General features: G+C 37.1%; 2 protein-coding genes across 4 annotated transcripts; both read left to right on the top strand.

The window, feature by feature from the left end:
• Positions 1 to 1095: 1095 nt before the first annotated feature.
• Positions 1096 to 16224, top strand: LOC120769664 (galectin-8-like). Of its 3 annotated transcripts, none has more exons than XM_040096778.1 (3): positions 1096 to 1365; positions 14085 to 14200; positions 14270 to 16224. In XM_040096778.1, the coding sequence occupies exons 1-3, from the start codon at positions 1306 to 1308 to the stop codon at positions 15279 to 15281; spliced, it is 1188 nt and encodes a 395-aa protein (XP_039952712.1). In that variant the 5' UTR covers positions 1096 to 1305; the 3' UTR covers positions 15282 to 16224. The 3 variants fall into 3 exon arrangements, with proteins under 3 accessions (XP_039952712.1, XP_039952710.1, XP_039952711.1); XM_040096776.1 differs by lacking the exon at positions 1096 to 1365 and adding an exon at positions 1967 to 2757; XM_040096777.1 differs by lacking the exon at positions 1096 to 1365 and adding an exon at positions 7537 to 7671.
• Positions 16225 to 18331: 2107 nt separating this feature from the next.
• On the top strand, positions 18332 to 19723 carry LOC120767598 (galectin-9-like). The gene is given in 4 exon segments (XM_040093746.1): positions 18332 to 18374; positions 18377 to 18429; positions 18484 to 18605; positions 18670 to 19723. Coding segments are annotated over 4 exon segments (1272 nt in total).
• The last annotated feature ends 2802 nt before the right edge of the window (positions 19724 to 22525 follow it).

The raw sequence follows: 22525 nt of genomic DNA, 5'->3' as shown, positions 1-22525 counted from the left end.
ACACACACACTCATACATGTATGTATATATTATATTTTATCACTTTTACTTGTATAAATAAGAAAGTTTACGTTACAAATACAATGAATTGCTGAATTAATATTAAAATTGTTTCATTAAAAGGCCAAAATTAAATTAAAAAAATTAAAAAATAAAATAAATAAAAAAAAGTAAATGAAAAAACTAAAAAAAAAAATAATAATATAAACAACTAATCGTATGAAATGTTATATGTGCTTATGAAAGTTCATAGTATATGTACATACATATATCTGAGTGTACATATTTACATCATTACACAAAAGTTGGTATGTACTCCCTTATCAGCGCTCATTTATCAGTGTTTGCCACCCACGCATGTCACGCAACAACCAAGCTTATTTTACCATGAATTAATATACATATAAACAAAAAAACACTGCGTGTGAAAGTGAAATTAACCAAAAATATTAAACAACGCCCAAAAGAAAATAAATGAACACAGAAACATTTTTTCTCAATGACGATTCTGCCATATACATAAGTATGTACATAAATTAAATAAACATTCTATATGACGAACTGTATGTGGTTGGTTTAATGCAAATAAATATGTAAGAAATTTTTCATGACTTTTCTAGCAACCAAACCAAAGGCCAACCAAACAGTCTGCAAGAATTGATCGTCGCGAAAAGACGGCAAAGGAAAAACGGTCGCAACATATTCCAATATGTACATAAATATATTATATATACATACATATGTATGCACATATAAAATTATTTATAAAAACATTAGTGCATGTGTAGCACCTATGCCTTATAAATCAAATCTTAACTGCAGACAGTAAATTGCAATATAAAAATTAAAGCAAAAAGTAATAAACATTTTTCGCCGTATTGGCCGTCTTCACAGGTGCGAATTCATTAGCGCTTGCAAACGAAGCAAAAACAAAAATTACTGCTATCTACTTACCTTTTCCACAACTCCGTAACGCAAGTGCCGTAAATTTAAAAGTGCGCATCGGTGCAACGATCAACCACAGTGATAGTGCGGGTACCGATCAACTCGCGTTCGCACCTAGCAAATACTTATGTACATATACAATTTAGTGTACATATATATTTGAATTAGTCATTGGTGTTATTTTGATTTCGGTTTGTTTTTGCAGAGATAACCAAAGTGACGTTTTGGCTCCTTAAAAAATTTAAAAAATAAATTGTGTTAGCGGAGAAAAAAAAAATAATAAAAACAAATAGTACAAGTACGATAAAAGCAATCAGTGTTAATAATAACAACAATAATATATCACGAACGAAAGTGAAAATGCCCTGCTATAAGAAATGTAAATCGAGCAATGGCTCAGATGCCGATGATGAGAACATGGTGAGTACGAAGTGGGCTGAAATGATAATATTCAGTTTGAAATCAAAGTAAACATACTAATTAATTACATACACACATGTATGTATGTACATATTACAATTAATTTTGCGAGGAAATATTTGTCGGATTTTGAAATATTTGGCAACAAACATTCGTTGCTTATGAGCATTAAGCGATATTAAAGCGAACAGTTTTTATGGACGGAAGCATGAATTAACATTATTTCATAATGTAGTAGTTGTTGTTGTTTTATAGCACCTTTAGGTGACTCCCACTAAACAGTCTGCTCATACATATACATATGTACATAATGTATGTACATATATAAAAATTGTTAAGTATATACGTTCGAATATTTGGAAAAATATAGTAGACAATATATACATATGTTTGTTGGTGCACCAACACGCATATTCTAAAATTAAGCCAAAAGCTTATCAACAAATAACTGATGTGTATGTATATACACACTTATCAATAATAAACCGCAGCTAGTTGGGAGGGGACGTCATTGAATTGGCCAAAGCAGTGTAAACAAATTCGGCCAACATTAATTTTAGTCAGTCGCACAAGTTCAAGCTGAACATAACGCAAAATCTATACAAAAGCAGGCACATATATGTACATACATACATACGCACACGCGCATAGCAGTGCAAAGACCTCAACACCCCCATTGGCGCTCATACGTATAACTTGGATATTGCCCACAGAGGGTCCAACGTTTGCTCAACGTAAAGCAAAAACAAAACAGAATGTGATAAACAACATGTAAGCAAAAGTACAGATGTTGAGCAGAGGTGAGCTAAGCGAAAATTAATGAACGCGCTGCTCGGCATGAGAGCGAGGAGACTGTGTGTACTGAGTAGGAACAGTAAGCAAGAGCTAAAAAAATAGACAGTTTAAAGCGCAACTTCCATTATGGCCGCACTGGCATTTTGTGTGTGCAGTGCACTAGAGCAGTTCTGTGAATTCGCGGATGCATTTGTGCGTTTCGGTTTAAGTGCAAGTAGAAGTTTCCAGTATCTGCGTGCCAAACGTAATCAAATTGAATTTCGACGAAATTGTCGTGCTATCTGGCTGCAAGAGTTATCCAACAGACACGCATTATCAGTGCGAGTTGTGTACGAGATATTACGTCGTGTGCGTATACCGTTGACTAGTGCCAATTACGTAGATCATACAATCGAATTAGTTAAAAAAGATATGCATCGACGAGGCATCGATTTTGCCGCTATCGAGGCATCTGCCGAAGCTTACGAGGCCATTGATAATTTTGCGGCGCAACGCCGGTCTTTAGCAGGTCAAGATTCAACGGATGGCGGACACCGGGACTATGACATGGTGGATAATTATGATGACATTGAAGTGCTCAGTGGTGATGAAATTGATGTATGTACCTTGTATTTATGTATATCATAGTATAGTTGAATGAGGCGATAATATAGATGTTTTGTAGATGTATTGCGCTCAGGTTAAAAGACAATTATCTCATCAGCAAATTTAGCTTGTTTAATTACGTAGTTACAACCAATTTATACATTTTTAATGGATTTTAGTACACTCCACCCCTCTGGCGTTAAGAATATTGCAGTTTTTTGACACCCATATGATTTTACATTTTTTGTTTTTGTTTGTACTTCTTTTTTTCACTGCTGGTGTGATAAACGTCAAATTATTGATTTCTCTTTTGATGTATGTCTTCGTAATAGTGTTGCCATATAATACATAGAAATGTAAATTCAGTATTTTGAATACTGATTTAATAACTCATAATTACTTAAAATTACATAAAAACAACGAGTTAAAATTTAACGGAAAATGAGTATTTTGTTAAGATTTCTCATCTCTGTGCAGTATTGTGTACATTTTGTAATTTTTGTCAATTTGCTTTTTATATATGAAGTGCTGTACGCCATGCATATAAAAATATGTTAACATACTTTTAGGAGGGTAATGTAAGAAACCTAGAACAAGAGAAAAATGGTAGTTCTTTTCGTGAACGGATATGTGTATGCTGTCAACGGCAATGAAAAATACAGTTTTGATAACAATATTTTTGTATATATTTATATATTTTTGTAAATCCTTCGAAAAAGCGAAAGAGAGACACAATCCCTGACCTTTGACACTTGTTGATTAAGTGTCACCCACTCGCCATAACACTTTGCTTTTGTTGTTGCTTTAACTACAAGTGATTGCAGAATGAAAAGAGAAGCAGCAGACTGATAAGCATAAGACGCCAACAGCGCTTTGTGAGTAGACCACGCATAGCAAAAGTCTGAAGAGCTTTCTTATCAGCTGGTAAACAATTTACACATACATACATACATATGTATGTAAATTCTAGCACTCACACCTGTAAACACACCTGCAAATGTACAGCTAGCACTGCTAAGCAATAGCTCTCTGAGAACGCTTAAAGTAAGTTAGAGCACGTATACGTACTATAGTTTCCTCTTACATATACACATACATTTGTATGTATGCATGTATGTATATGTATATTTTAATCAAAAACATTTATTTTAATACATACAAGTGTGTGCGCTCAATGTCTGGCTGCGGTTGTAAAATAAGTCATTAGAAAATTCGATGTTGGAATCAAAACAATAGCGAAAACTTGTACTCGTTAGCATATGCAATAGTTTTAAATGAATTTGTTTGGATTAGGCACGCTACATCCGGTACTTAAAAAATTAAATATTGCAAAAACCAAAAAAAAATATTAACAGGAAATCGCTATTTTGTAATTTTTAAGTGATGTACATGGGTTTCTCGAGCTTCCTCAGCCTTTTTACATCAATTTTTTTCTCATATAAATGAAATATTTTATTAGAATTTTTTATTGTTACAATGATACATTATTAACAAAGAAATTTTGAAATAAAAAAAAAATATACATATATTTAAAACTCGGCCATTGCGACGCCATTTTTAGTGACCCTTCGGAAGGGATAGGATAACTCCTTACAGGGTCATCTAATGTGAAAGAATACGTGTTTTAGTTAAAACCCTAACTTAGAACTTGGATGAAGGGAAAAAAACTGAAAATTGGATTTTTGGCAGACATTTTTACAAAAAAATTAAAATTTCAGTAAAAATTTCACGACACTTTTTTTCAAATAGTTGTAATCGAAAGAAAATCCTTTATCCAAGTCTTTAAGAATTGTGTCTCAAAGACCTGTGTAAAATTTCATGAAGATCGGTGGAGTAGTTCTCGAGAAATCTGCTCAACCAACTTCAAAAACACAGTTTCGAGAAAAACGTATTTGAAAATTTGGATGACAAGTTCTCAAGGCTCTATGTGCGGAACTATTACTCGGATCAACTTGAAAATTTTGAACAATATTCTATAGGTGCTGTAGAATTTAATAAGAAAATAAAAAATCGATTTTTTGAAAACCGTAAATCCATCAAAACCCCTTAACCTGAGCAGAAAACCTCATCTTGAAAATTTTTGCTAATTAATAATCTTAAAAAATTGATGACTATAGTCTAGGATACACTTTTACTTGTCTTAAACACACTTGGTAGTCTGACATCTAGAAAAATGGCCGCCTGGATGCAATGAAACGCAGACGTGGAAGCTTCAGACCTGTCAAAATACTGCACTCCGGACTACGACTGGTGCCACTTGATGTCGCCTATTGAACACCTGCATAGTGAGGCCAGCAGAAATCATTTCTGTAATCACCTGCTTGGAGCGGTACCGCCTCTTAGGAACAACAAGAGGTGCTTCCTTGACGTCGACGACCTCGTAGAGTACGCAGACCAGACTTCGAACGCAACAAACTTTCGACATGCACTGACCACCATTCGCAGTGGAGCCATCAACACCTTCACCGACTCTCTTCCACTGAATGGAGTAAGCGGAGTCAAACCACTACCCATTGTGGACAAAGAGCTCGAGTTGCCGCGAGAAAGTTTAAAGTCCTGCCTATCTAGAATAGACCCCGACATTTCCAATATACAATACATATGTATGTCCTGTGTTTGGATTGAGTCTTATTGTGTCAGTGTTTTCGAGCGGCAACACCAATACATACTTTTTTATATAGAAGAAGACCTAAACCGCCTCTTTGATGGCAAAGGTCTTATGGCTTACACAAAACTTTGTTAATACTCAAAGTAGGGTATCATGAAATCGTTGTGACTATTATTTCAAATGCCTAACAGCGGTGGTAAGGGTTGTTCCACTTACCTACTTATGTGTGTATGTTTACATATATGGATTTAGGTATGGTTGTATGTATTTGTAATTGCAAATAACAACGTCGCTTGCTCGAAGTAAGAGACCTGAGTAAGTGAAGCTTTTCTTGCTGCCTAACAGCTTTTTGTCTCATTGCTACGATACACACACACACACATACATGACATTCAATTGAACAGCCGCTCCGCATGGGAGCTTCTCAATGTTCAACAAAGCGATTATCTTCAGTCAAGTTGCATATTTGCACGGCAAAACATGTCGTAAAGGCATGGAAAGCATGAAATCGACAACAATAACAAAAATAAAACTGTCGAAAAACACAACAAGCACCTTGTCGACAATTAGACGAATTTTATAGCAGCAAAGCGTTAAAAATATTGACGTGAATTAGTGAATTTTAGAAAACTAGCAAATGGAATTTTATAACGCGAAGCGACTAGCGAACAAAAGCACATTTGTAAGACGAAAATAAAAGCTGTGGCATCGCAGCACAAACGAAATGGCAATCGATTTTTTTCGATGCTGACGATTTGGCAGCCAAACTTGGTAGAAATCGGTGGAAGGCGAACGCGAAAAGCAACGCAACTCAGCGCAAATTGCGGCTCGAGCACGCGGCGCGACTGTGATTCAACAAAAAAGGCAAATTTACGCCAAATCAAACACTTTTAAGTCGTAGCTAAATTTTTCAAACTTTTACAGCGCGTAGTTAGGAAATTTGCCAATAAGTAGTTACATATGTATGCGTGTGTTTGTGCGTGTGTGTGTTACAGTGTTTTGAATTGACACGCCTGCTAAGCAAATATTACAAAGTAAATCAAATACGACCAAAGAGAGTGAAATGAAATCGATAAAAAAGTGAAATTTATTTATAGCACACGCGAGAAACAGCTGTACAGCAGCAACAACAACAATATTGTTTCTTCGATTTGTTGATATTAACAAGTGGAAGATAAACAAAAAGCGAGCGAATGACTAACGCAAATGTTCGTTAACTTTATGAGCACACTATAAAGTATATGCGCAGCACAGCTTTGCAACAACAACAACAACTGATAAAATAACATAAACAAAAAAAACAAACGTAAATGCCAAGATCAAGCGAGGCAGCCAGTCCAATAGGTTAGAATAACATTGCGAAGCAGAAACCGAAAGAAATTTATTGTTGTACGTGAGCGTCGCTGAAAGCCGGCAAAACGCGCTGCTGTGATTCATGCAACGCCAAGCGTTTGTGAATTTTCATATTTGGAATATTTGGCAGCTTGTGCTTGCCGAGCGCACTGAAATTGCCTTATGAGCTAAAGCTTGAAAAAGAAAAGTTGATAAATGATATTTGGCGCAGCGCAGCTAAACCTTGAAGGGAAAGCACCGCATGGCCACTAAGTGATGACACACCAAGAACAACAAAGAATATACGTGTAAATATATACATACATAAATTGCGTGATATTGGGAAGCAAAGCTTATTTAATATTTATTGACGCATAAAAATACAAAAACAAAAGCAAATCTCCTTAAGCAACACGTCTGTTACCAAAAACGCTTAACTAAATCAAACGGAGATCTCATCGTTCGAAAACCGTCTTCAAGCAGCTCAACCAAGCTGTTTAGTGGCGATTGAAAATCAAAATAATATAAAAAAATATTGTGTTCACACTCGCAACTGAAGCTCTACACACGTACATGCACATAAAAACTTAGAAAGTCCTTCACCGCGACGATTTTAGGCAGCTGCTCTACTTTTCTATTCCTAAGTCTAAATAAATTTGTGTTTTTAACCTCCACGACTAACAAAAAATAATCGCTTACATACAAAAATAAATATAAAAAAAGAAATAAAAGTAAAAAAAAAATAATTTTTTAATTAATTTAATTTAATTAAAATAAAAATAAAAATTTTTAAATTTAATTTAATTTAAAATTAAAAATAATAATTTTTTTCATACAAAAAAAATAAATAAATAAAAGTAAAAACAAAACAGAAAAAATTTTAAATAATTTTACAAAATTTTAAAAAATTAAAAATGTGCTTTCGCGGTATTTTCGATTGCCTCTTCGGCTGTTGTAAGTCGAATAACACACATGGTCTAAATGAGGTAAGCCGCAAATATGGGTATTCTACATACTTAATTACAGACAGCAACAACAAGTGCTGCTGCAAACTTTGTAGTTCAACCACATGCTTATTATTTATAACGGTTTGATTGCATGCTGATGTGAAGATAGAAAGTTTTATGTCGACAAACGCTTATTTTCATCTCAACGACTGACAAAAGCATCGCTCGTAATTAAAACTTTTCAATTAAGTGCATTTCTAGTAATAATTAATTTCCATGCTCCACATTTTTAGCAAGCAATATAGACGTAAGTTGTTTGTTTCCCAAGGCATGAGCACAACAGCAGCGAGGTAGGCTGACTAACTATAATTGAGCATGATTTAAGGTGGTGCTGCACCTGAAGTCGGGTATTAGAAGAGTTCAAAGGCTACAAATCCAGTAACTGAAATCCAATTCTCCAATCAAACTTGCTGCTGAGATCGCTGTAACTAAAGCGTCTCTGGTACAACACTTTTCTTCTTATACCATTTTCTTATAACCATATTCTGATCTAGGAAAATAATCTTTAGTTTTATGGCAAAATATTGGGTAGTCGAAAAAGTCCTTTCGTATTTCTAATAATAACCACCTTGAGTAGCCGTAACACTGCCTCATAAACACCGGACATCCTCTCTTATTGTTTTCTGAGAAGTTTGCTCAAGTTGAGTATACGCCCGGGCAACCCTATGCATAACTTTTCAGTGTTCAAAATGCGCCATATAGCGCTAGTTTTTTACTTAGACAAGTTGTTCAACTTTTTTTTTATTCTTCTAACCTTGCAAAGCGTTCTTATTAATATTCTGCACACTGTTCGCGAACATATTATAAATAAAGGTGAACGTGTGCGCTGTCAGTTGAGCTGCGTTATACTGAGATGACGGCATTAGCGGTTAATAATAAAATGAATGCAACGTATAATACGAACACTAAATAAATAAATATATTTATATATATACATATATGTATACACATATATGAATTAATTGTTTTTTTTTTCTTGTAATGACATTGTGCTGGGTTTATATGTGTTGTACGTATTTAAATGTTGTTGCTTTCTGAGCAATTGTGTTTGAATGCTCATTTGCAAAAGTAAACATGTGCACATACATACTTACTTACAAACATGTGCGAATTTGATACGCGATTCTAAAATTATTCCATTGTATATTGATTGTCATATATTATATTACTTGTATATATTTACTTAGCAGGTTGACTCATTTCTGCTTAATTGTTTTTAACGCTACTTCGCATACCTGACTCTGTATTGACCCCATTTAGTTTAATTCCTCCATACAATTAAGAAAATTTAATTATTTTGAATTTTTTTGCCTCTTCTAAAGACTTTAAAATAGCAAAAAAAAAATATAAATTTTGTTAATAAATTATATCCCCAAATAAACGAAATACTTAATTAAAAGGCTGTCGGCTTGCGGAATTCTCGAATAATTGAACCAAAAAACTGGAGACTAGTGTGCAAGCTATGCATATTCGCATGAGTACTATAAATATATTTATTTTGGCGCTATTAAATTTCATAACAGGGTGTTTAGCGACGTCTCTTTATATGCCTATATGTATGTATATATAATTACCGCGAGTATGGCTTTTGGAGGTTATTTAGATCTGGTGCAAAGTTCGCTGGGAAGTTATACTTATGTACGTATGTGAAACTTGCATCTGTTGGTATACTACTTAGTATTTTCTCTGGAAATTTCAATGATTAGCATCAAAAGCTTAAGATTAGATTAGATTCAGTTAATCTAGTAGGCCAATAAGTCATTCATAGACCAGTTTTGGTCCTTTGCGATGCCAGATGAAGTTCAATCGCTAAATTCAAGAGTAGTCGTCATCCTTTAGGATGACTGCGCTTGACGCGAATATGAACAGGCTCTGCGGCTTCAGTGTCGATACCTCCTCCAGCATTTCATACTGTGGAGACTCCAAATGCTTACTGCGTAGTCTTGCCAATGCAGGACAATTGCACAAGAGAATCTCCATTGCTTCTTCTATCGAGTGCCAATAGGCCCGTATCTCCTTCCATTGGGTTTTCGTTTTCTTGGCATGGGTTTCCCAATGTTGATAACATTTTCGGGTATTCGACGTACGCCATTCTTGGCAATTTCGTCCACTATTTCATTGCCCTCAATGCATTTATAGCTTGGCACCCAGTAGAATTGAAGTTGCTTACTTTTGGCAACACTTTCTACTGTTGTCCTGCTTCCCAAGGCACTTTTGCCTATATGCGATATGAGGCTACTGCCTTGATTGCTGCTGGGCTGTCTAAATAAGTGACTCTGGTATTGCCTGGAGGCCTGTTCCGTGACTTTCGCAATAACAAAGACCTCAGCTTAATATATATTGCAGTGGTCTGGCAACTTAAAAGGTTACCTTATGCCTAACTGTGGTCAGTATATTCCCGCACCAAAGTGTTGCGCGTAGTTAACACACCTTTACGCCAGGCATCTTTTTCTATGTTTACTCTGCATCTTCATTCGCAGTTGAAAAGGTTCTATATGTAAATTCTCCTGCAGCCAGTAGTCGCCACGCTGATTTTACCGCGCACTTTTCAGCGAAGAGGTCTATAGGTGGCAGGTTTAGTACCAGTTCAAGAGCCGCCATTGAAGTTGTTCTTAAAGCTCCCCTCTCTGAACCTTTTCCATTGGCTTCTAGTAGGTGGATTTCCGTACTCCTGTCAACATGCTACTGCACCGTAGAGCTGAATTGGTATAACAATAGCTGTGTAGTACCAGGACATGACATGAGAGAGGGAGAGACCCCCCAGGATGTGCCGAGCATCTGCCTACACACATATAAAGCATTGTTCGCTTTCCTCACTCTTTCTTCCACGTTGCGATTTCACAGCAGTTTGCTGCCTAAGACTATCGCAAGGTACTTGATCTGGTCCTTAGGAGAGACCTGAAATCTATCTCAAACAGTAACATTGTGTCAAAATGTCAACGTGACGCCACTAAATGTACTTCCTTGGCAATTATATTTCAAAGCTCTACGGAGTATTACTCGTGTATATGCTGTTATATTGAAGAAATACTCTCCCATATTCAATGTAACCTATAAAATATATTCTCAAAACTACTATTAACTTTACATGATTCGCAGTCAATGCCTACATATGTAGTACAAACCCTTTATGGCGCATTCCTATTCAAGCACCCTGTATAGAAAAGTAATGTACGCAAATTAATAATATCAATGAATACATATGTATGTATGTATAAATAATTCTTCCATATAAGTCTTGCGAATATAATTTGATTGACAAAATGAACAATTGGTATGCTAATCACACGAACATGCATGTACATATGTATGAATGTAAGTACATCGATGAGTGTATTTCTATACATGCATACTTACATATGTATGTATATGATATGATAATGAGCCTTTGCATCAAGACGCAGTATTTTTGTAATCGCATTTTTACCACACCCAAAAGTTTTAAAGCATTTTCTCGCAAGCATTTCAATGGCGATAAAAAATTTTTAACTAAATAATGTTATTTTTAAAATAATTGCGTATGTTTGTGTATATGTACAAATATGTGCATTGGCATATGTTTACATGAACGCATTTATTATCAACACCTGAGCTAAATATTAGAGAATTCCTCAATTATATATAATAATAATTTGGCATTTTTCAATTTTTATACGTATGTACATTCATATAAAGACACACTCGTGGCCACACAAACCTTACCACTCAAACTTTTCAAGCTTTGTAGATATTTGACTACATTTTATAGCGGTACTTTTTGCGGTATAGAAATTTTTTATTTAGAAATAAGTTAATGACATGTTATTAATCAAAAATATAAAAATTAAAAAAAAAACACAATTAGCTATACTTAGATAAATCAATTGAATAGTGATAGTGAGCTTTACAAAAGTAGCTCGAAATGTACGAGACTGGAATGCGATGAAAAAAATTATATTTTTCATTTTTTTTAAATTAATTTTCATTTACACTATCTTTGAAATTAATAATTTATTTTATTTCTTTTTAATCGAAACAGGGAGTTTAGCAAGTGTATCACTTTAAAAACAATAAAATCGACCGCTTTTGTATAAGCACTGAAAAGCTATTTTGTGTTTTATTCATTTAGCGTAATAAATTAGAAACTATAATTATAATTAGGTAATATAATTTAGTTTACTTATGCTTACTAAAAACATAAAAAAAACAAAATTGAAAAAATCCCGAACGAACGAAAAAGTCCGGAAAAAATTTAAGAATACATATATAGTGGTAAGGTTTGCGTGGCCACGTGTGTATAAGGTACACATACCTTTGTTGGACTTTGTTTTTGCACTGATTGTCGGTTGTCCATTAGCAAAAGTTCAATTAGTTAACATTAGCGAGTTCGTAAAACTTCCTAAAACAAATATTTATACATGGGATTCCAGCAGACGCTTCATCAAATGCCTGTTGCTGTTATTATGAATATATTTAGACGTTTACTTATATACACAAACCCAAATAAAGGTATGCCATTGTGTCGTGTTGGTATTTATTATAACGTTGGCTCACATAAGTACACATGTATGTATGTATGTATATGTTATGTAACACACAGTAATTGACACACCAAATTAGGGAGCCACGGGGTCAGACTGAAATTTTTGTACGCTGATGACATGTTTTTGACTTCGCTCATTATTCACGTACTGCTGGCGAGTGCCAAAATCTGATAATTGGGGTTTTTATTAAATCGAATAATATATTTCACTTAGTTATTACAAAAACAAGAAATAACGTTAACTCCGGCTGTACCGAAGCTGGAACACCCTTCTGTACATGAAATTGATATTGTTCGGCCGGTTTGTATCGCAGCTATATATAGTATATACCAAAGTAGTCCGATTTGAAAAAATTCCTTCGAAGATTATAGCTATGTATTGGATAATAATCTCTGGGAAATTTATAAAGTTATCTCGTCAAATTAAAAAGTTTTCTATACAATAACTTGATTCCGAAAGTTCATAGCACGCAGCTCTGGTTCCCATGTTATAAGTGGGTACTAATGTTTTTTAGATACCTATGAAAGTTCTTTTCAGCTTCTTTTAGAATAAAAGTAGGCTAGGTTAAATTATACTGGCCGGCTGTAACGCCATTCATAGACTTGCTGCTCCTTAGTAGAGCTAGTTGGATCCTCAGAAAAGAAGTACTCCTCATACAGCACGTCAATGCTTTTTGCAAACTTTAATGAATATAAGTTTGATACTTCATCTAGCCACTAGAACTGTGCAGATTCTAGGTATCTAAGCCGATTTCTAGATTATGCTGAACAGAATCATAGATGGTGTCCCAGTGTCTCTCACATGTCTAATTCCCGCACTTTCTGCATGCATCGTCATTATTTATACCATCCGGCTCACATGTGATCCAAGTAGGTTGTAACCTGTCAAGAGGTCAACAATCGGCCGGCAGTATTTTCGTGACCGTGTGAGAAAAAGAGTGTTGTATCAGTTTTCTTAAGGGGATTTTGCACAAGTTTTGGGGATTCTGCAAGTACTTAAGACATTCCATCTCGCCCTGATCCGCCCCTAGGATCCTTTTCGGAAATTTCCTGTACGGTAGCCAGATGGATATCACTTTTGGCAATCTCATTAGCTACTTCGTTTCCCGCAATTCCATTGTGGCCTGGAACCCTGTTGCCTGGAGCTAAAATCCGGGCCCGATGACACGAGCTACCTGGGTGCAAAACTTTTATTGGCACTCGATAGAAGAGACTGTAGCAACATGATCGCAATACTAACTGGCTACTGTCTAGTGGCGACACACGCCCGCAGAATGGGGCCGACAGATTGAGAAGATTGCAGGAAATGTCTACAGCAAGGCACCAGTGAAGCAATGGAGCATCTCTTGCGCACATGTCCCGCATTGGCAAGATTACGCTGTAAGCACCCCCACAGTATGACACACTGGAGGAGGTATCGATAGTGGAGCCGCAGAGTTTGTTAAAATTGGACCTCTTCGACCTAGCAACTGAACTCCATCTGGCATCGCAAAGAACCAAAACTGGTCTATGCGTGGCTTACCAGATTAACCTAACCTAACCTAACCTAGTCTAACATAATGCATTAGAAAAAAATATTCAACTTAAGCATTCTGTACTCAGAAGTTCTCGGGTTCCCATGTAAATTACATAAATGAATACAAGCTCTAGGCGGATGTCAAACAAAATAAAATAAAATAATACCTTTCAAATTAAAAAAACTATTTTTTTGTTGTTCTAGTGTTCATCGTTATGTTTCGTCTGATTCTAAACTATCGAAAAGCATGTTGACAACTGATTCTTAAGTTTAAAACATATTAATTACAATTAACCAAAATCTATGACGTCTCTTAACAGCGGATTCAAATATTTATTCTTTTTGCAATTGCAGAGCTCCTTTTACGACTATGTGGAACCGTTGCCCGTGTACCAGAACGAAAAGATCGGCACCCTCAAGGAGGGCATCAGCTTCACAGTGACCGGCAGCATTTTGCTCAACTGCGAGCGGTAAGTGCTCACCACAAGCTCTAACACCAGTCAGACAACTTGAATTCATACACACATTTACCATTACAGATTCTCCATAAATTTCGTCATTGAGAACCCAACACGTGACGTCGCTCTGCACATCAATCCACGGCTGCCGCAAAACTACATCGTGCGCAACACGAAAGTGAAAGGCGTCTGGGGCAAGGAGGAGGTCTCATCAGCACTGCCATTCTCACTGCATCGCGGCAGTAAATTCGCCATACAGATCTTCATCACCGATAGCGATTATCTGATCTCGGTGAATGGCGTACACTTCGCCAAGTATGCGCATCGCTTACCCTACACAACGGTCTCGACGATAGAGGTGAAGGGCGACGTAGAGGACGTGAGCATGGAGCGCGACGAGGTGGAATGCTACCCGGAGCACATACCCGGCTTCAATCCCAAAGAGATACGCACAGCGCTGGACATTTTCGATGAACAGCCCAATGGCGATAAGACAGCGCTTATGCCGTACGACGAAGTGGACAGTTCGAATTTGGATTGGGCACCGCTGGGCATAAAGAGTTCGATTGCCTTAATGAAGAATATCGCTTGTGGCATACCACTGCCTTACTATGGTCTGCTGCCGCCGGACTCGCTGAAAGTAGGGCGTTGTCTGCAGATTGTGGGGCGTGTGAAATTGCTGCCGCAGTCGTTCTACATCAACCTACAGAAGGGCCAACACTATTGGCCACATCCGATTATCGCATTTCACTTTAACCCGCGCTTCTCGAAACAGAGCGGCGCCATAGGCAAAGCGATTGTGTGTCGAAATGCTTGGTACAATGGCGCTTGGGCGGATGAGGAGCGCTCCGAATTGGACACGGACTTTCGGCCGGGCAAAACCTTCCGTTTGGCTATCGTGTGCGCGGAGAATGCATTTGAGGTGTACTTGAATGAGAAGCTCATCACCGACTTCAGATACCGCATCAAGCCGGATGTGGTGGACACGGTGTACATACAGGGTGATATTAAATTGCGCAGTGTTGTGCTGCTCACCAACCTGTCGCCGAAGGGCACGAGACGCATTTACACAAATCCGCTATTCAGATATTAGTAATGGGCGGAAGATTGAGAAAGGAGGGTACTAAAGTGAAAGCGACTGAGTTTGATGTGGTTGAGTTTGTATATAAGTGAAAACGAGAACTCTGAATTCCGCTACGCCGTGCGGTTTGCGGTAACTCATAGTCCTTGGGAACCTAAATGGAAAAGATGTAGAGCTTTTGTCGTCGGATCAGATTCGAAGAAGCCATATTTAATATGGCTGTGCGAATAGATTTTTTAATGTTTAAGTTTTTGTTTTTGGTTTTTCAATTGTATATTTGTATATCATCGCTGTAAAGTTCTTTTTACTATTGGTTAGCGGTTTAGTTAACACACTACCCGAAACACCTACCCTAAATCAAAGATTAGTATATAATATATTGTATAAAATAATAAAACTTGCTTAAGACACAAATTGTTGCAAGTGTTTTCCAAGCATTTTCGCGTTTAATCCTACTGTTATGTCTTTAAAACCTATGCAAATCTTGAATAAAAGACATTAACAATATTTTTCTAAAATATTTCCAAATCTAACTCATGTCAAAATTAATTTTCCATGACAATAATTAACTTAGTCAGTGTATTAGTCGAATGGCCAGTCAATGAAGGCGTCGGTTAGTACAGCGCTTACATATACATACATACACGTATGTACGTAGTCAAATTCTATAGTGTATTTTTGAAATTTCGTGCTCCTAACTTGAAGTTACCTTAATGGATTTGTGATGTTTTACGCTAATTGAAATCTAAAATAAGAAAAAAGAATAAACTTTAAAAATTACAAACCGAGTGAAAACTTTATATACTCCATATATGTATATATACTATATCTGTTGTATTTCTAATTGTTAGTCTTCAATAATTATGCTATGTACCAATTTATATAATATACACTATGTACTAATAAATAAACTGCATTTGCTTGAGATGCGCTGAAATATGGGAAATTATTAAAATTATTGTTTATTTTTTTCTAAAAATGTGTTGTATAGTTTAATGCTTTAAATGAGGAAAATAAATGAAAATAGTTTAAAAAAGATTTAAAAAGAAGAATATTGTTTATTGTATTTCACATTTTCATTAATTTTCTGTATACATACTTATGGCGCACAGTGTACCATTAACTTTTATTCCATTTCATAAAATAGCACCGTTGAAACAATTTGTGAAAATAACGGAAATGGCAACAGAGTGTATAAACTGTACCAAAAATGTAAAGGTTTGTGTATCTGCTAAGTCAAAATGTAAACCCAAATTTATAGGGTTTGTGTCACTACTAAGTGAAAACATTAATACCTTAGAGTTGCCACATTCCGTTCTCACATTCGTGCTAGCAGCGCACAAGCAAAGAAACGTGTTGTCCCTCTAGGAAAATTGGCTTCCAACGAAAATAATAAATTGTGGAAGTGCGATACCGTTGGAATTACTTGTTTTAGACCTCAGTCCGGTTTTTTTATAAATTTACGTTTCATATTTATAATAGACAAATATTTTATGAACTTAAACTGATTCAGAACATATCAATCACTCTTGCAAACAGTTGCTACTTCGGACTGAATCCTCTCTCGTCGAGCAAAGACCAAACTCTACACATCCCTCATCATTCCTGTGCTGCTTCCTGTTGCGGAGGCATGGGCAATAACATCATCTGATGAGTCGGCCTCAGAAGTGTTCGAGAGAAAGATTCTGCGGTCCTTTGCGGTCGAAGGAACGGCGACATTGACACAGTTCACTGAATCAAGAGACAGCACCTGCGCTGGCTAGGACATGTTGTCCGGATGGAAAAGAAAACTCCAGCTTTGAAGGTTTTCGATTCAGTACCCACCGGTGAAAGCAGACGAAGAGGATGACCACACCACTCCGTTGGACAGATCAAGTGAAAAAGGACCTGGCTGCACTTCGTATCTCGAATTGGCCCCAAATAGCGAAAAGAGTAAACATGGTATCTACGCCAGGGAAGAAGAAAAAGAAATTGATTCCGTTCCCACGACAGTCGGGTATACGTAACCGGAACGGACCCCGAATCTTTATACGGTCAAGGACTATCGACTACAACAATAACAACATCGAGAAATTGACTGATTTGTCAATTAAATGCCTCTGACATCGCTGGGTATGTGGGAGCTTCGATCTAAGTTTTCGAAATTCATTGTAGCATCGCCGATATTTCCCCGAATAGTGTTTTCTCTATACTCGTACACATGCAGGATATGTGGTTGGTGGATGGTGGTACAGAGTTTTCTTACGAATTGTTGCAGGCACTATAGAAAGTTTGGGGCACAGTCTTTTGCACTCGTTGATAGCTTCAGACTCCAGTATCGAAGTCATCGAACGGTTGGCCCAGGAAACCTACTGTTTCGACGGGGTCGGACCATAGGAAGAGGAGTGTTAGATGAGTGGAGTCCGCTTAACATTCTAAGTGGTGGATAGAATCATGCGAAGATTCATTACTTGCTGGTGATTTTTCAAGTAGAGGCGCTCGCCATTAAGGAAGTGGATCCAGTGCTTCTATCTTCACCACTTTCAGTGAGAACAGCTGGTTAAAGATTGTGTGACCTCTCCTCAAATGGTAGTGAAATATTTTCGGTATTTAAGTGAGTGCCAGGCATTTGAGTGATCGCAAGTTCTTAAGGTCCGAGGTGAATCGGTCTAAGAATGTACTTATGTTTAGTCGGGAATGTAGATTTGTTTGAACTTCAATCTAAAGTTTTCTGAATAAGATGGAAACATCTCGCTACTTCTATTTTGATTAACGTCTTTTTGTAAGGTAATGCAAGTAATATGTGGCGGTACTAGTCAAGTTAGTAGAATTGTAACGGATAAAGCTGGTTTCGTCCATATGTCGATGATCGCTGTTCTTTCGCGGAGGGATTCGTTCAAAGAATTCGGTAAGTATCATTCACGCTTCATATTAAACTTGGTTTCAAGTTCACTTGCTTAGCATTAAAGAAAATTGTTAGGAATATTCAAAACTAGTCTTCAAATGTCACTATTTTATGACATTAACTTATTTAATAATAAAAATCGATTTTATTAGCCTTTCGTGAAACTTAACAATTTGCAATGCCACTGGAAGTTCTATCGACTCTCCCATCGCTTGTCTGTCAGTTGTTGAAACAATGGGAAATACTTACACTTCTACGAAACGTTCAATTCTTGAAGTAAAATATTTTCATTTTCTCGTGTAAAATAATTGAAAATCTTTCTAATCTTAGTAGAACGAATTCGATTATGTCATAGATGACTTCGAGCCGGTGTACCGAACGCATGAGCTGGGAATACTCAAAGAGGGTGTTTGCTTTAGAGTCACCGGTCAAATACTGTTAACTTGTGAACGGTAGGTGTCGAACCAGTTCTATTTCATTGTGCGAAAAGCGTAATAATATCTTTAACCCGCGCAGCTTCTTCATCAATTTTCTGGTGGATAATGCGGCGGGCGACGTGGCGTTACACCTTAATGCGCGTCTACCGCAGAATTATATCGTGCGCAACAGTCGGGTCAACAAGCGGTGGCAAGTTGAGCAGAACACCTCCGCGATACCATTCACACTGCGACGTGGCACCAGATTCCTCATGCAGTTTCTCATCACCGAAACCGCTTTTCTTATATCCGTGAACGGTTTTCATTTCACCACCTACGTACATTGCATACCATATCGCTTGATTAGCTCTGTGGTGGTGATAGGTGAGGTCACAGATGTCTTAGTGACGCATACAGAGGTCGCCACATATCCCGATCGCATCGATACAATACGACCTGTGGAAGTCACACTCAGAAGTAGTCTCGCCTCAACCCGCTCGACTAGATCTGGATATGCTCAGCTGACGAGGAGAGATTCAGGTTGGCGTTTCAGCTTGGTATTGAAAGCCTTGCGTTGGCAGGCTGAAATTGCTGCACCCTACGTGGGCAGCTTACCGCGGAATATGATGAAGCCGGGTCGTCTGCTCAAGATCGAGGGACGTGTCAAATTATTACCAATGTCCTTTTATATAAACTTACAAAATGGCGTTTATTTCTGGCCACATCCGATCATCGCCTTCCATTTCGCTTCGTGCTTTTTCAAAAAACGCGAAAACATATCGAAAGCGCAAATTGTGCGCTGCGCTTGGTACGATGGCCAATGGTCACCGGAAGAATGCTCGGATATCGATACGGAATTTCTGCCGGGCAAAACATTTCGACTGGCTATTGTGTGCATGGAAAACGCTTACGAGGTGTATTTGAATGGCAAATTTCTGCTCGAATTCCGGTATCACATGCGCCCAGAAGTGGTGGATACGGTGTACATATGTGGCGATGTCAAGCTCAACTGGGTGTCTCTGCATAGCAATGTTGAAGATGATGGAACCACGTTGCAGTACTTTACCAACCAACTTGTAAAATCACGCTCTACATTCACCATTCAGCCCCGACGAGACACTTACCGACCCACTTTTGATCCATCGACCTTTTAACAGTTATTGTCAAATAAGATTTTTGTGTACGAACTTAATGGAGGTATGTGTTCAAATATAAATGTTATGCGAATAGTTCAGTACTATTCATTTTGTTTTTCAATCCAATATTATTTCATCATGTTTCAACAAAAATGTGTTATTCGGGTTCAGGGATTGCCGTATACTTTTTCAGTCTGAAATTTTGCCAATATTATTATTTTGCTTAAACAATTTTTGTTGAAATCTTCCATTAGAAGACCGGCTAGTAATCAGTTCTTTTTGCGTATGTAAAAGAAAATTCAGATAACCCATTCGTTGGTTACCTGCCACGATCTCACTTCTCTAGCATCGCAGCGGAGATATCTGCCTATGTCCTTTAGAAGTCTCTTTTCTATGATGCTTGGCTCATTGATCACATAGAAGCAGGGAGTTCATGAGAATAACTTAGATCAAGAAGAAGGCCGGAACGACACGTCATCAAATAAAATTTCAAATGTTCAGTAAACAGTAAATAAGTTCCTAAAATTGAAGAATTATTTCCATAACAATTTAATTTAATTGTTAAAAATTCAATTTAGCGAAATCAGTCACTATCACTTCTAGCCCAATTCCCATGAGTTACTTTTCCCCTTTGTCCCAAGACGAAAACTCCAAAGCACTACAATACGAGTATTAAAGTCAAAGTTGCTGCACTCCTCTCAGGCGAAAGTGCCGTTGCGCTGAGCTCCTCACATAATTCGAAAGTGTCTTATTAAATAAAGCTGATAACAGAATTGCTACTACTCGTACAAACATTGGGTAATCAAGTTAATTTGCGACGCCAATAAATAGACTTGAAATCAATGCCACACTACAATTGGAAGCGTCTGCAGATCTTCATGAAAACTTGTCGAACCATTGAAATTGGAAAATTCACACTCGACACGATGGGTAGGTTGGCGCAGAGCGTCGTCTTAATCATTGCGTTTGCCACCAGATGCACTTGACAGCCACTGCATGCAGACGCCCCCTCACTTCGCGCAAACGAGATAAGCTAAGAGCCGAGCGCAGTTAAAGTGATAAGGAAATTATTGGGACCACTTGTTCATTTCAATGGCATTACATGTGTTCATATGTACTCCTGACTAGATAAGCATGAGTGGCGAAGCGGCACATTTTCACACAAACACACACACATGCACACTAGCGCATACATGTTTATTGACATATCGTTCAAATGATATTCAACACTGCTGTTTCGCTGCTCACGCCGCGGAGCTGCTGCTGGAGCAACTTGCCACATCCACCACTGCAGCAGTGGGGCTGCCGTGAGGCATGTCTTGTCTAATGCACATTTCTACAAATGCACAGACTAATGTATGTATGTGTGTGCGCTGCCTAAGTGACTGTGTCATCACTACTGAAACTGCAATTGTTTCTCTTTGGGGAATAATTGTGGCATATAGTATATCCTAATGGACACCGCTCCTCAATCATTTTTGTATAATATGTGCGAGTGTGTGTGTGTGTGTGTGGGTGTTATTGTTGCTGTCACTCCGCTTATCGCAAACATTTGCATAAACATTTAACGCATCGTTAAAGTGATCGGCTATTAAATCGAAAGGGGCGTAACGCAAAATGGCTGGAGTGCGTGGAAGATATTGATTTCGAAAGTCAATTTCCCATGCTCCGAGCCAATAAATGAAAGCGTCTGCTTTTAACAATTCCTTTGGTCTTCTGCATTATTTTTGAGTTGATATGCAGCTGGCGTAATGCAAAGATGACTGGGAGCTCGAAAAAGAAATGCATTTGTGACAAAATTCAAGGTGTATGTAGTCAACTGATTGGATTAAGAAATTTTTTACCTAAAAATGTGGGTAAATTACTCTAAGAACTGTAGAATTCAGCTCTAAGCTCAATACATTTCGGACTATTTTCACACCATTTCATATTGAACCTGATTTCTTATCATATATTGCATCATAGAGCACTTCAAATAGTTTCTCTGATCAAGGAAAATATTTCTCTAATCTGAACCTCTTTGGGCCCAAGTTTTAAGTTATATCATGGAAAGACTACATAGAGAATTACCCTCTGTCACTGAAATAAAATTATATGATTTCCAGGATTCTTTGCGTTTAGGAAGATGCCATCAAAGTAGTGTCTTTATATGACTTTCTTTTCGAAAGAAACGTCCGATGTCGGGAAAAGTTTGGAGGAATAGGTTTCCATCTTAAATGCATAACCAAACTGATTCTTTTTTGAGAAGGTTTTCGTTTTGAAAGAATAGTGAAATGAGCCACTTTGTTCGTTCCGATTTCTTAGATGTGACTATCTAAGGAGCATCTACAATGTGGCAAATTTTATCAGATTATAAATGTAAGTCAATTTAGTTATAATGTGTATTTCTACGAAAATAATAATTCTATCTTAAAGCTCACATAAGTTTTTTCGAACTTCATTTGGAGCTTAAAGCTAACACCAGTTTCAAAGCTTTCAAAAACCCCAATTGAAGTTTAAGCTTACATCGATTTCTTCATCGAAAGCCTTCAGATCATCTTTTGAAGCTTTAAAGCTTTTAAAGATCAAATTTGTTTCGAAGCGCTTGAGATCATCCTTTGAAGTTTAATGCTAACATCACTTTCGAAGCTTTCGAAAATTCTATTTGAAGTTTAAGCTCACATCGATTTCGAAAGTCTTCAGATCATCTTTTGAAGCTTTAAAGCTTTTAGAGATCACATTTGTTTCGAAGCACTTGAGATCATTCTTTGAAGTTTAAAGCTTTTATAAGTTCCGAACCTCTTAAGAGCATCATTTGAAGCTTAAAAATAACATCGGTTT

The sequence above is a fragment of the Bactrocera tryoni genome, chromosome 2 (genome assembly GCF_016617805.1).
Source record: "Bactrocera tryoni isolate S06 chromosome 2, CSIRO_BtryS06_freeze2, whole genome shotgun sequence".
Taxonomy (NCBI): Eukaryota; Metazoa; Arthropoda; class Insecta; order Diptera; family Tephritidae; genus Bactrocera; species Bactrocera tryoni.
Note: the sequence above shows the minus strand (reverse complement) of the source record. Positions and strands in the feature narration are given on the sequence as shown.